Source organism: Cnephaeus nilssonii, assembly GCF_951640355.1.
Source record: "Cnephaeus nilssonii genome assembly, chromosome: X".
In the NCBI taxonomy this organism is placed as follows: domain Eukaryota; kingdom Metazoa; phylum Chordata; class Mammalia; order Chiroptera; family Vespertilionidae; genus Cnephaeus; species Cnephaeus nilssonii.
In genome coordinates, this window is record NC_137071.1 from 35,694,121 (window position 1) to 35,708,707 (window position 14,587).

The following is a 14,587-nucleotide window of genomic DNA, read 5'->3' on the forward strand; positions in this document are numbered from 1 at the left end:
AGTAGATGGATTTCTCTAACCTGATGAGATAGTGCACTAGGACTATTAGGGTTTGGGTCAACTAGTCAATGATACTTCACCTCCCCGCAATAATACTTATAAAAATAATTTTTATTATTTTAGTTTTTTTGTTTTCTTTTTTTTCCATCACCATTTAAGCCCCCTTTACTCTTTTGCACCTTAGCCCCCCTATCCCCTCCAATCTTAAAAATTTCATAAAGTAGATGATACTTAAAACTGTGTTCCCAACATAGGCTCAATGTCTAAAGTTTCCTTTATTCTTTATGCTAGGATTTTCCATTTATCCCATTTGGATTTTAGTGGAATTCACTTGAATCTTCTTGTTTTATAATAAAACTTTAAATTCCTTTTATGGAGTGCTTATTTAATGAGTTGATTTGAAAACCAAGTGTGACATGCACGGTATACTCACGGTATACTCTGCTGTATTACATGCTTAGATGGAACTCTGCCTGTATGGCTATTGTAACTACAGGTCCACACTTTTTGAAATTCTTTTGGCCTAATGTGTTTCAGAATTTTCAACTGTTTGTGTTTCAGAAAGGTAATATAGGGTAATTGCCATATATAGGGTGTCGCAAAAATGTATACACACTTTGAATAATTATAAATGCAGTGTTTATTAAAATATATTTCATTTTCAAAATTGAGCTATCAGCTGTTAAAAGTGTGTATACATTTCTTAGGGACACGCTGTATAATAGCTCCATTAGGGCCTGAGGTAACACATTATCAAACACATTAGTATTTCTGCAGCAAAGCATAAGAACACTAATACTTAGAAGAATAAACAGTTCAAATTAGGTTTTGCTGCCAAATGAACTTTGGCACTACTATAGTAGTTTTTGTGTTTTGAGAGCTTTTTGGATTTCAGAATTATGTATAAGAGATTGTGGATTTGCATTCAAAACACACCTTCAGAATGAAATATTATTTACAATAGCCAAGATTTGGAAGCAGCCCAAGTACCCATCAGTAGAGAGTAGATAAAAAAATCTGTAGTACATTTACAAAATGGAATGCTCTCAGCTGTAAAAAAGAAGGAAATCTTACTCTTTGTGACAGCATGGATTGACCTAGAGAGTATTTGGCAAAGTGAAATAAGCCAGTCAGAGAAGACAAGTACCATATGATTTCTCATATATTTGGAATCTAATAAATAAAATAAACTAACAAAAAAAGTAGAAACAGATTCATAGATACAGAAAACAGACTGAGAGCTGTTAGAGAGAAGGGGTTTAGGGGGCTGGGTGAAAAGGTGAAGGGATTAAGCAAAACAAACAAACAAAAAACTTGTAGACACAGGCAACAGTATGGTGATTATCAAAGGGAAAGGGGGATCGGGGGCAGGTAGAAGAGGATAAAAGGGGGATACATGGTGATGGCAGGAGACTTCACTTTGGGTGGTGAGCATACAATACAATATACAGACTATGTATTGTAGAATTGTACCCCTGAAACCTATATAATTTTATTAACTGTCACCTTAATAAATTCAATCAAAATTGGAAACAAAATACAATATCATAGTTACTTTGTCAAATCAATGTTTTTGTTATCAGGTTACTTAAGGAAACTCTTATTAATGATTAGAGTATAAGAAGAATAAATTGTAGTTACATGGAGTATTCTCATTAGCAAATTCTAGGCTATTGAACTAATCTTAAACTTTGGAAAACTGGTTTTCATGGTTAAACCGCTTCCCTAGTGAAATCAACATGTTTGATTTCAAATATTGATTTTCATTTCCCCAAATCTAATTAGATATGACACATATGAGGACACCTATGATATATCTTCCATGTTTGGAACTGTTAATACCTAGTGTAATATGCAATATGTATTCATCAGATCTTAAGAAGAGGTGGCAACATATGGCAAATACTCAGAGGGGGCATTGCCCAATAATTTCTTAACCCAGCCCTAGTCTAGATCATTGTGTTCTGTTTGGACTTACGTAACTTTATTCTGAAGGACCAGTGTCCTGATGGGGAGGTGAATCCTTTCTTATATGTATATCCAGAGAAGCCTTAAGAATTCAGAACTTCAGCAGATGCTAGTCTCTCAACTATTTGGTGTCATAAGTTTTGTTCAGATTTTGTTTACCCTGTATATTTCTTGGAACTGATTACTTTAGATGAAAAAAAGAAGGTAAATTTGCTAGGGAGTTAACACACCTAAAAAATGGACTTGGTCAAAGAAATACTTAAACAGAAAAGAATCTGAAGGGTATTTAATACCAAAACTATGTAAAAAGTGCTGTTTTTCAAGATAAGTTTGGATATAAGCCAATGATAAAAAAGTGGCATTCTTTAAGAATTTGCTTGCATGCATACATAAGCAAGCTATATTTATTTGTTTCCCTACTATGTCCAAGTTAATTTAGGTGACAATTTTTATGAGCTCTTAAAAAGCCTCACCTGCTTTCATGGATTTAGAGGATTCTAATTTATTCAGCAAAGTTGGTTATCCTATTACATGGTACAACATTTTGTTAGAAATTGGGGCTTGTAGAGGGGAGTAGAATGATTTCTTTGTAAACTGAACTGTACTTTATACAATTTAATTTGCTGTAAATCAGTGTTACTGATTACTGTTTTCATTTATGAAGGCAAGAATCTGTATACAGATATACCATATATTTCATACTGAGGATATGAATAGCATGTATTATCTCCCAGCATATCTGTACTGCCTTTTAGAAACTCAGATTCTTTTTATAGAAATAAAGATTCATTATAAAAAGAAAAAAGAAATTGGGGCTTGGGAATGGTGTAAGCAACCAAGATTAAGAGCACGGTGCTAGGAGATTGCAGTCTAATGAGCAAGATGGATATAGATAAATCATTAAAAAATAATAGAAAAAAGATATAAAAGTAAAATGGGGCTGTGTGATAAAAGCAAGTGAGCTACTTAATCTAACTGTTGGAGGTAAACAGATAGCATTTAAACAATAGTTTAAAGAATGGGTCAAATTTATAGTAAAGAAGAATGATAGTAATATTACTAGTGATATTTCATTTGAAGACTAAGAGGCCTGGTGCATGAAATTTGTGCATGGGAGGGGGGGGTACCTCAGCCTGGCCTGCACCCTCTCCAATCCAGTACCCCTCGGGGGATATCCGACTGCCTCTCGCAATCCCGGACTGCTGGCTCCTAACTGCTTGCCTGCCTGCCTGTCTGATCACCCCTAACCACCTCTGCCTGCCTGCCTGATTTCCCCTAACTGCTCCTCTACTGACTTGATCACCCCCAACTGCTCCCCTGCTGTCCTGATTGCCCCTAACCGCCTCTGCCTCGCTGTGCACCTGGGACCCAGGATTCCCTCCTCTGGCTGGCCGCAGGCGCCCAGGACCACGGGGCTGGTGGCTTTTCCCTCTCCCTGGCCGTAGGTGCAGGCACAGCTGTTGGGGCCTGGAACCGCAGGGCAGGTGGCTTGTCCCTCTCCCAGGCCGCAGCCTGGCTGGTCCCCATTCCTCTGTCGTGAGTTCACTTGTGCCTGGCTGGTCCCCATTCCTCTCTCACGAGCTCATTTGTGCCTGGCTGTTCCCCATACCTCTCTCCCCAGTGTTGAGTGTCTGAGCCATTATGGTGTGATGGCATGAGGGCATGACAACCATTTGCATATTAGCTCTTCATTTTATAGGATTGGTCTGCTTGAATGAGGTATTCTGAGTTTGCTAGGATATTTTGAGATTTATTTTTGCTTTTCTGTATTTAATTTTTCCTTTCTGTATTTCTGTCCTGAACATGTAGCTGTCTGCATTCTTTATGGATTTTTTTCTCTCCAAAATTTTTTTCAAATATTTTATTATGAAAAAAATTTAATAAGAAAAGTTTCTTTTGTTACTATTGTACTGTATTTGCATATGTAAAGAGTACTGTTTTTCAAGATATCTATATATTCTTCTATCCATCAATGTAACTAACTTTTGTTTGCCCTTTTAACTGTTTATTTTGAAATAATTATAAATTCACAGGAATTTGCAACCAAAAAAATGTACAGGGAAATTTTGGATATCCTACCGGTAACATCTTGCATAACTGTAGTACAATGTCAAAACCAGGAAATGAAATATTTACTCAGATTCACCAGTTTTACATGTATTTATTCTTTTGTGTATGTATGTATGTATATATGCATGTATGTATAAATATAGTTCTATGAGATTGTATCATGTGTAGCTTTGTAAATCACAACCAAGGTATTGAACTGTCCCGTTACCACAAGTTTTCCTTGTGCTACACCTTATGCATAGCTTCCTTCTTTATCCCCTCCCTATTAACTCCTACCAACTTATTAACCTGATTTTTATGTTTGTTATTTTGAGAATGAATCATGAAGTATGTAACCTTTTGAGATTGGCTTTCTTTCACTCAGTGTAATGCTCTTAAAATTTTGGATGCATTTCAAAAGAAATAATAAACATCAGCATACATCTTCCCAATTACATCAGCATATATAGTATTAATGAGAGTTTAATATTTAAGTTTCTTTTTTAAAAAAAATATATTTTTATTTATTTCAGAGTGGAAGGGAGAGGGAGAAAGAGATAGAAACATAATTGATCGGCTGCCTCCTGCATGCCCCCTACTGGGCATTGAGCCCTCAACCCAGGCATGTGCCCTTGACCAGAATCGAACCTGGGGCCTTTCAGTCCGCAGGCTGACGTTCTATCCACTGAGCCAAACCAGCTAGGGCTAAGTTTGTTTTTGAGGCCCAGTTTACATATAATGCAATGCCAAATGTTAATGTCTTTAGAGTTTTAATCAAAGGAAAGAAGAGTAGCTTTTTATGAGGACGTAAGTTATACTGTACTTGAATGTATCTGTATAATTCTACTCATTAATATTATACAAATTCAAGTATATTTGAAATTATTTGGTACCACCAAAATATTGATAGCAATTCTTTAGTAATACAGAAAAAAATTAATTAGGCATCTCTTAGCTTTAAACTTAAAATGGATCACTATGAAGCTTATTTAGTAAGAAACTTATGCTAATGTGATGGTAAATGATAAAAGATTTGCTACCTGAAGGATGAGCAGTAAAACCCTTGTGCTCTGGAAAGGAACTTTGAAATATATAAGATCCAACTTATTTATCATTTTACTACTGGCACTTTTAAAATTATCCATGTGCTTTTCTTATAAATTCTTTTAAATCATGTTTTGGACCCCACAGTACAGTTTAGAACCACCTAGTTGTTATTAAAGTTTTAGGCTTTCTGTTTTATTTTACATGGTTTTACTTATGTAGATAACTTAAAACTAATTTTAAGTATGCTTTTTTTTCCTTCAAGGAGATGAAGACTTATCTAAATCAGTGCCTGTCACAGTGGATGATGATGATGATGACAATGATCCTGAGAATAGGTATGGTTCTATCTGTAAGGACATTAAAAAGATTATAACACACCCTATGAGTGGGCACAAACAGCAACAATGGAACCTCAAGCTGGTTGTAAAAACCCGGAGTGCATTAGAAAGACTCTGCTCACAGTCTTTCCTCAAGTTTGAAAGAACGGCCAGAAAATAGGCTAAAACTTAGAAACTTTAAGAGAAAGTAAATGTAAATATTGACACACCTAGCATAGGGTATGTTATAAATATGTGTAGCACTGTCAATTTTATATTTTTATGTAAACTGCTAATTTTTGAGAATATTTTAATTTTTAAGATTATTTTATTGATGAAAGTGAATTATATCAAACTGGTGACAACTCCTTAATGTTTGATTTTTAAAAAATCCTCAAGTGAGGGTATTTTTTCCATTGATTTTTAAAAAGAGTAGAAGGGAGGGAGAGAGGGTGAGGGAGAGGGGGAGAGAGAGAGAGAGAGAGAGAGAGAGAGAGAGAGAGAGAGAGAGAGAGAAATAGAGAGAGAGAGAAACATCAATGTGAAAGAGACTCATTGATTTGTTGCCTTCTGTGCACGCCCTTACGAGGGAGGAGCCTGGGATCCAACCTGCAACCCAGGTACCTGCCCTTGATCTGGAATCGAACTCTTGACCCTTTGCCTGCGCACCACTGAGCCACACTGGTCAGGGCTGAGTATTGTTTTTAATTGCTATCCATTATGGTAGTCCTATTTATTAAAATCTGTTCAAAGTAAAAAAAAGGGGACATTACTCAGGTATTTAAGATTAAGAAATTGCTTTCAAAATTAGTATTAATTTACAGAGTGTCCAGACTGATACAGATTTTAATTATTTTTCAAATAAAATAGAAATAGACAGTATGATAATTTTAATAAGACTTAAACAATAAGTGTAAATGTGAACAGTATAGCCTGTACAGATATTATTAACTAAGGGATGGCTGGGAGAAGAGAAACTTATAAAGGCACGTTCATATTCCAGCAATGGAGAATAAAAACAAATATTAAAGAATATAACCATAATGTTTTTCATGGCTTTTAAACCTTTCCCTGCTCTACAGTATACCCCACATTCATAATCTTCAGCCTAGTGTGGTGAAGTGGATGGAATTTTGAAGTAATAGGAATAAGAATATCTGACTTCTAATTTTTATAACAACTGTCTCTGTAATCTTGATCAAGTGACTTAACTACTCTTTGCCAAAATTTTCTGATCTCTAAAATGAAAGTGTTGGATGAAGTTTTCTCTGATTAATTCTAAGTCCCTAAAATCTGATAGACTTGATGGGTTTTATTAAAGAACACTATATTAACCATCCATTTATTCCTATTAGTAAGCTCTAATGTTAAGAAAACATGAAAATATATATGTATTTTTTGTGTCATAATTTTCTAAGGATAGCTGTTATTCTAGCTCTGTTTTATATCTTGCTGATGATGATACGTTTTTCTGTTTCAAAGATCAGCATTCTCCTAATTAGCAGGAAAACATTTTTATTAAGGTAAATCAACAGTTTTATTTTGCACTTTGAATAGCGTTTAATCATGTATACAAAGACAGATGCTGCTTTGCTACTTATTATTTTTTTGTTAATCCTCAACCAAGGATATTTTTCCAATGATTTTTAGGGAGAGTAGAAGAGAGAGGAAAAGACAGAAACATCAATGTGAGAGAAACACATCAATTGGTTGCCTCCTACTCATGCCCTGACCAGGGCCCGGGCCGGGGAGGAACCTGCAACCAAGATATGTGCCCTTGACTGGAATCGAACCTGGGACCCTTTGGTCCACAGGCAGACACTCTTATCCACTGAGCCAAACCAGCTAGGGCTATTTTTTATTATATATCCAATTATTTTATGGGATAGGTGTGGGGTCCAGAATGGGATGGTAAGGACATATATTTTATTCATTAGGGATTTATGTAGTACATGATCACAGAGAGATTATGAAAGCATTTAAAATGTATTATTTTAAAATTCTTTAATTCCTTTTCACTTATTTATGCTATTTGTTTTCCTACAAAACATGAGGCCTCAAATATTATTGAAAGACTAAGGATGTTTAAAACATACTATATTATAATTTTAATTTGAGTGATGAACCTTAATTTCATATCTAACCACCAATTGAGAGTATCATTAAGGTATGATAATTTTTTATTTGTGTTAGAGCTTGTCAAAATATAAACATCATTTTCATCTTTTAAGTACTTTATTACATCTGTCTGTAACTGGCAAGTATTTTATTGAAGGTGTATATAATTCCATATTATGCTTGTAGTTAAAAAATACAACCCTTTTGAGTATTTTGAGAAGAATTCAATTTTGTCTTGAGCATGTTTTTCATTATACTCAATTTAATATACACATACCCAGCAATTTTTCAACTGTGTGCTGTGGCATGTTGGTGTGCTGCAAGAATTTTTAAAACATGCAATACCTGACTAAGTCAGGAGTATTGATCTCTTTTCCCTTTGATTGTCAAATAAAAAAAAATGACACCAGCCAACACAACAATAGCCTTCCAGTGTAAATGAATCAGAATCATACCTATTTTTTGTCAGATATGCAAAAAATATAACATACTTTTTAAAAAATATATATTTTAATGATTTTTTTACAGAGAGGAAGGGAGAGGGATAGAGAGTTAGAAACATCGATGAGAGAGAAACATCGATCAGCTGCCGCCTGCACACCCCCCACCGGGGATGTGCCTGCAACCAAGGTACATGCCCTTGACCGGAATCGAACCTGGGACCCTTCAGTCCACAGACTGACGCTCTATCCACTGAGCCAAACCGGTTAGGGCTACTTTTTGGTGTTGTAGAAATTTAGTAATTATAATAAGTTTCTTAAAAATATTTTTATTGATTTCAGAGAGGAAGGAAGGGAGAGGGAGAGATATAAACATCAATGATGAGAAAGAATCATTGGTTGGCTGCCTCCATCAGAGGGAGAGATATAAACATCAATGATGAGAAAGAATCATTGGTTGGCATGTCCCACACTGGGGATTGATCTTGCAACCTGGACATGTGCCCTGACCAGGAATTGAACGGTGACCTCCTGTTTCATAGGTTGATGCTCAACCACTGAGCCATGCAGGCCAGGCAGAAATTTAGTAATCAGATATGTGCAATGAGATGAAAAGGTTGAAAATCACTGATATATACCATTAATAACTTGTCTCATATATCAAAGAGGTATCTATTACTCATGGATTATCTAATGATGGTGATACAAATACCTTTTTGAACTATTTTAGTTTAGGTGGTGTGGTTGAGCATATTTGAATAAGAATTAAGCAGCTTTTAGAAATTTGTAGATCATGATTAAGTCTTAGAATTTATTTTTACCAATTTTACATTTTGGAATCAGGATGTATTTTGGTAGATAGCATGTTGTACTTGTGTGTAAATTTGTGCACAGTTGTATAATTATATAAATTATGTATATATTTTATGATTGCTTTTTAGCAGTATTGTAATACATTTTCAGCGTTGATGTTATGGAGAATTAAGTAGTGTATTAAGGCAAATGCTTAACTAATTGAATGCAATAAATTTCTATAAAACTTTTTCTTTAAAAAAATTCTTTTAAATTGATTTCAGAGAGGAAGGTAAAGGGAGAGAGAGATAGAAACATCAATGATAAGAGAGAGTCATTGATCAGCTGCCTTTTGCATGCCCCGCATTGGGGATTGAGCCCACAACGCGGGCAAGTGCCCTGACCTGGAATCAAACTGTAATCTACTGATTCGTAGGTTGATGCTCAACCATTGAGCCCTGCTGGCCAGGCTGTAAAACTTTTTCTTTGTTCAAGCTTTTGATTTTAATTATAATGCATCTTTTTATGACACTTGAAAGAATTTGCTAGAATTGAGATAATGCAGGCTAGTTTATAGCCAAAGATATTTTAATATTTCTGAAATTGAGGAAGTAAATACTTTATAATTCCCAAAACATTTATTTTATATAACATATACTTATATATGACTTATGTACTTATATATTTGTGTGAAAGTTTTACAACAGATTTCACTCTTACTTTTCTTCTCTATTTTAAAGCAGTGATAGCTTTTGAGGTCAATATAAAAGACTTAGCCGTACCCTGAATATGTTAGTGGGTATGAATAAATAAGTTTCTATTTAGCCTACACTTAGATGGCATCATTCAGATTTGATAGCTGTAACTTGTAAATTATTTCTGTATAATTGCATATATTTAATAAACGAAAAAATATTATAGATTGGCAGTTTAATTTTCATTACTTTATATATATGTATATATATATATTTAAATATATTTTATTGATTTTTTTACAGAGAGGAATGGAGAGGGATAGAGAGTTAGAAACATCGATGAGAGAGAAACATTAATCAGCTGCCCCCTGCACACTCCCTACTGGGGTTGTGCCCGCAACCAAGGTACATGCCCCTGACCAGAACCGAACCTGGGACCCTTGAGTCCGCAGGCTGACGTTATATCCACTGAGCCAAACTGGTCAGGGCTCATTACTTTTTTGGTAGAGCCTTTAAAAAAATGTAAGTAGTAGACTACCTTTATCTTTTGAATTTTCTGTAACTGAGAATTCTACTTTATATTTAAGCTTTATGTACTTTTTGAAAGGGAGAATAATAATACCAGTTTGTCAGATAATTTAACTTATACATGTAATGTTACAGTCAGTTATTTGAATGTACCATATTCGGTTTTTTCTTGTGTTTTTTTCACGTGTCAGCACTGACACGTGTAGCCATTTCTTTTTCTTTCTTTTTAAAAAAAATATATATTTTATTGATTTTTTTACAGAGAGGAAGAGAGAGGGATAGAGAGTTAGAAACATAGATGAGAGAGAAACATCGATCAGTTGCCTCTTGCACACCCCCTACTGGGGATGTGCCTGCAACCAAGGTACATGCCCTTGACCGGAATCGAACCTGGGACCTTTCAGTCCGCAGGCTGACGCTCTATCCACTGAGCCAAACCGGTTTCGGCTACAATATTCGTTTTTATTTTTAAATTTTTATTGATTTCAGAGAAGAAGGGATTGGGAGAGAGCTAGAAACATCAATGATGAAAATCATTGATTGGCTGCCTCCTACACGTCCCCTACTGGGGATCGAGCCTACAACCCACGCATGTGTTCTGACGAGGAATTGAACTTGACCTCCTGCTTCATAGGTTGACGTTCATCCACTGAGTCACACTGGGCCGGCAAATGTACAATTATTTTAATGTTGTCTTCTGAATCCCTTTTAATTGTGTTTTAAATTGGTTCTTTCATTGAAAAGACATTTATTCACATAATTTTTTTTATTGTTACAGTTCTACAGTTAGCCTGGCATTGAAAATGCATTATGATTCCTTAATGTTTTAAATTTTAATAGAAATATTTTGACCAAAAAAATTTTAAGAATGTTCTATATTTTACTGTAAATTAGTCCCAGCGATAAGATGGTATTGTGTTCATGTTCAACATTGTTAGTGTTGTGGATCATTAAACCAAACTTTGTCTTTAGAGGTTGCATACTAAAACGATCATTGAAGAATCCATTCCTCCTGTAAAAATAGTTATTTTTGGAATATTCTTAATTTGTATTTTTACACGGTGTGAAGCATATTTAAAACTGAGCTTTTAGGAGAAAAATCATATGGCTAGGTATTTTTCTAAATAAGCATTCTTTTTTTTAACCTGGAGTTTGATTAAAAGCTGAGATTTTTATATGGATATTCTCCCCTGCTACACACATACATATATTTACTTTATAATTGAAAAATGCTCAATTGGGTATAGTAATACTCTATAGTTTTTCTCATAATTTCTCTTTCAGTGTGGTTGGATTATTTATTTATTTATTTATTTGTTAATCCTCACCCGAGGATATTTTTCCATTGATTTTTGGAGAGATTGAAAGGGAGGGGTAGACACAGAGATAAACATCAATATGAGAGAGATACATCTATTAGTTGCCTCCCGCATGTGCTTTGACCAGGGCCAGGCACGAAGCCTGCAACCCAGATACATGCCCTTGACTTGAATCAAGTGCAGGACCCTTTAGTCTACAAGCCAACACCCTGTGATACATGAGATGATACCCAACCAACTGAGCCACACCAGCCAGGGCTCTGTTTTTTTTTTTTTTTTTTTTTTTTTTTTTTTTTTTTTTTTTTAGCTTTACTTATTCATTTATTGAGAGCATCTATTATATGCTAAAGATGCAGAGATTTATAACCATATAAAAAATCTTTGTCCTGAAGATACTTGGTCTAGGATGGACAAAGACAAATGCACAGGTGATTTGAATATGATGCAATTAGTTCCTGGGTAGAAAATTTAGGGTCAAAGAAGGCACCACATTGAATATGATGCCTCACATGGTCATTAAGATGAGTAGGAGTAGGCAATCAAAAAAAGACAGGGTAAAAATATTCTAAGCAGTGATAACATTTCTAAAAGCACAACACCCTGGGTGTGTATGGCACATTTGAAGTAGCTCTGTGTGTGTACAGTGTACAGGTGAGAAGATACTTGTGTGCCATGCTTAAGCATTTGGAAGCTCTTGAAGGATTTTAAGCAGAGGAGTGAGATGGTCGAGATTGCATTTAGGAAGCTCAATCTGGCTCCTAAGTGGAAAATTGATTAGGAGGGGTTGTAAAGACATGGAGATGCATTAAGAAACCACTAATCCTATATAATAAAAGGCTAATTTGCAAATTGTCCCCTTGACCAGGAGTTCAACTGGGAGTTCGACCATGGGGTGGGGCCGGCTGACCAACTGCCCATGGCCCCTCCCTGTGGCCGGCCTGGCCTGATTGGCCCTGACCAGGGTGGGCCGGCCAGATCCCACCCATGCACAAATTCATGCACCAGGCCTCGAGTATTGTGATAAAAGTATGAAGGATATAGAATTGACTGAATGTGTAGAGATAGATGCCTGCTATACCAGTAAGTAACCCATTTGTAGCTCCATTAGGGCAGGAATCTTGTCAGCCTTTTCTTAGCTCGATCTGAGGTATCAGGCACATAGTAGGCACTCAATATATATTTGATGCATGAATGAACAAGTGACTTTGTGGATTACTTTATGCATCCAGATCTCAAGAGCAAATTCTGGGCTAGAAATCAAGATTTGACAATCATGGAGTCCATGTGGACTTTGAAGTTTCTGAGGATGGAGAGGAAGATTGTGAACTAGGTGCTGACATCTTCAGTGAATGTTTGGAGGAGGGGATTATCAAAAGGAAATTTATAAATTACAAGGTCAAGGAAGGAGAGATGGGACTATAGCTGAATGCTGTATGTGTCTCAAAGAGATGGAATTTTTCAAGAGGGTTGGTGAGTAATGGTTAAGACACGGCTTTGGGGAGTAAAGAGAACGTTGATCCTACCTCTTTACCCTGAGATGTGAGAGAATAAGCAACCTTGTTACATGAGAGTCCACAGGGAGAGAAGCAGCACCTAGGGGCAGGCTCGTTTCAGGTAAAGCCATGAGGTAGAAGGGACGGCTCAAGAAGAGGTTGGGGACATGGGGAAATTTGTTGATTATGAAATGGCAATTTCATTCTCAAGACAGCAGCTGGAGTGATTGTTTGAAAATGCCAATTATGCCTCAAACCCTGCAAGATCAGGGAAGACTAGAAGGAGGGGTCATTGGCAAGGATATGCGTTCAGAATAGCCTAGAGATCATATTGGGCTGAGGTGAGATGTGTTGAGAGGGAAATCTCGAAGTTTCTGATGAAAACAAAGATCATGGTGGAATTAACTTCTGTGATCTCTGAGGTTGGGGGTTGTGCACTAGGCCTAGTGGCCGGAGGACTCCTGTCATTTGGCTTGGGATGCTTGCAGTGCCAGCCACCAAGATCTCTGTATGTGTGGTGACATCAGAAGGTGTGGCATGGCTCCGCTTATTTGGACAACTATATTGGTTATAACGCAGGGCTAGTAGAGACCAGAGTATATTAATATTTTCTTTGTCTGAAGGGAGTGGCTTTGAAGGGAAGAGATATAATTATTTAGGTACTTTTTGTTTTTTAGAGGGAGAAGAAGGGAGAAGGAGAGAGAGACAAACATTGATGATAGAGACACATTGATTGGCTGCCTCCTACATGCCCCCTACATGGGATAGAGCCCACAACCCCAGTATGTGCAGCCAGGGCTCTTTAAATTTTTATAAAAAAATTAAAAATGATCCTCATGTAAGAGTATGTTTTTATTTTTACTTATTTATTTTTATTTTTAAAATTTGGAGGGAGGGAGGGATTGGAGGATGGTCTGAGGGAAGGGAGAGCAAGATAAAGACATCAATGCTAGTTTTTGATGGATTGCCTCCCGACCCGCTCCGACTGTGGATCAAACCCACAACCTAGGTATGTGCCCTTACCAGGAGTTGAACCTGCAACCTTTTTTGTGATGATGCTCCAACCAGGGGAACCACCCAACCAGGGCATCTTAGTCATTTTTATAAAAATGTTCATATCAAGATACTAAGTTTGAATCACAGAGTTTAAAAAAATATTAATACAGATTTTTAAGATGAGGAAATCCATAGTAATTTTATGAAATTTTTATTTTTATTCCTGGAAAAATTTTTTTTTTTTTTAGGACCAAAAGATATTTATTGCTAAGCCCGGAGTTAGCAGAATCCCTGATGCCCTCCTCTCTTTCTCCTCCTGAAGTTAGATATATTGTAGGCTGATCACTTCTTTTTTTTATGATGAAAAACATATAATTTTCCATCTTATTTTTCCATTATAGTTCACATTCAGTATTATTCTGTATTAGTTTCAGGTGCACAACATAGTGGTTAGACAATCATATACTTTACAGAGTGGTCCTCCTAATATTTTAAATACCCCCACTGGCCCATACATAGCTATTACAATATTGTTTTTCCCCTCTATTGACCTCTTTCTGGCCACACCCATCCCCCAGCACATGCCCTCAACCCCTGGTGACTGTATCCATTGGTAATGATTATATGCATGCATACAAGTCCTTTGGTTCATCTCTTACCCCACTCCCCATTCCTATGCCTTCCCTCTGAGGTTTGAGAGTTTCGATGCTTCTCTGTCTCTGGATCTATTTTTGTTAATCGGTTTATGTTGTTCACTATATTCCACAAATAAGTGAGATCTTGCGGTATTTATCTTTCTCTGATTGGCTTATTTCACTTAGCATA

At 36.2% G+C, this 14,587-nt stretch overlaps 1 protein-coding gene across 5 annotated transcripts in view; it reads left to right on the forward strand.

The window, feature by feature from the left end:
- ATRX (ATRX chromatin remodeler) overlaps positions 1-14,587 on the forward strand; it is a 284,854-nt gene that overhangs the window by 78,636 nt on the left and 191,631 nt on the right. For all 5 annotated transcript variants that reach the window (XM_079765243.1, XM_079765244.1, XM_079765245.1 and 2 more), the window contains one exon: positions 5,327-5,399. In XM_079765243.1, the coding sequence (XP_079621369.1) occupies positions 5,327-5,399 (73 nt within the window). The remainder of the gene's footprint in view (positions 1-5,326; positions 5,400-14,587) is intronic.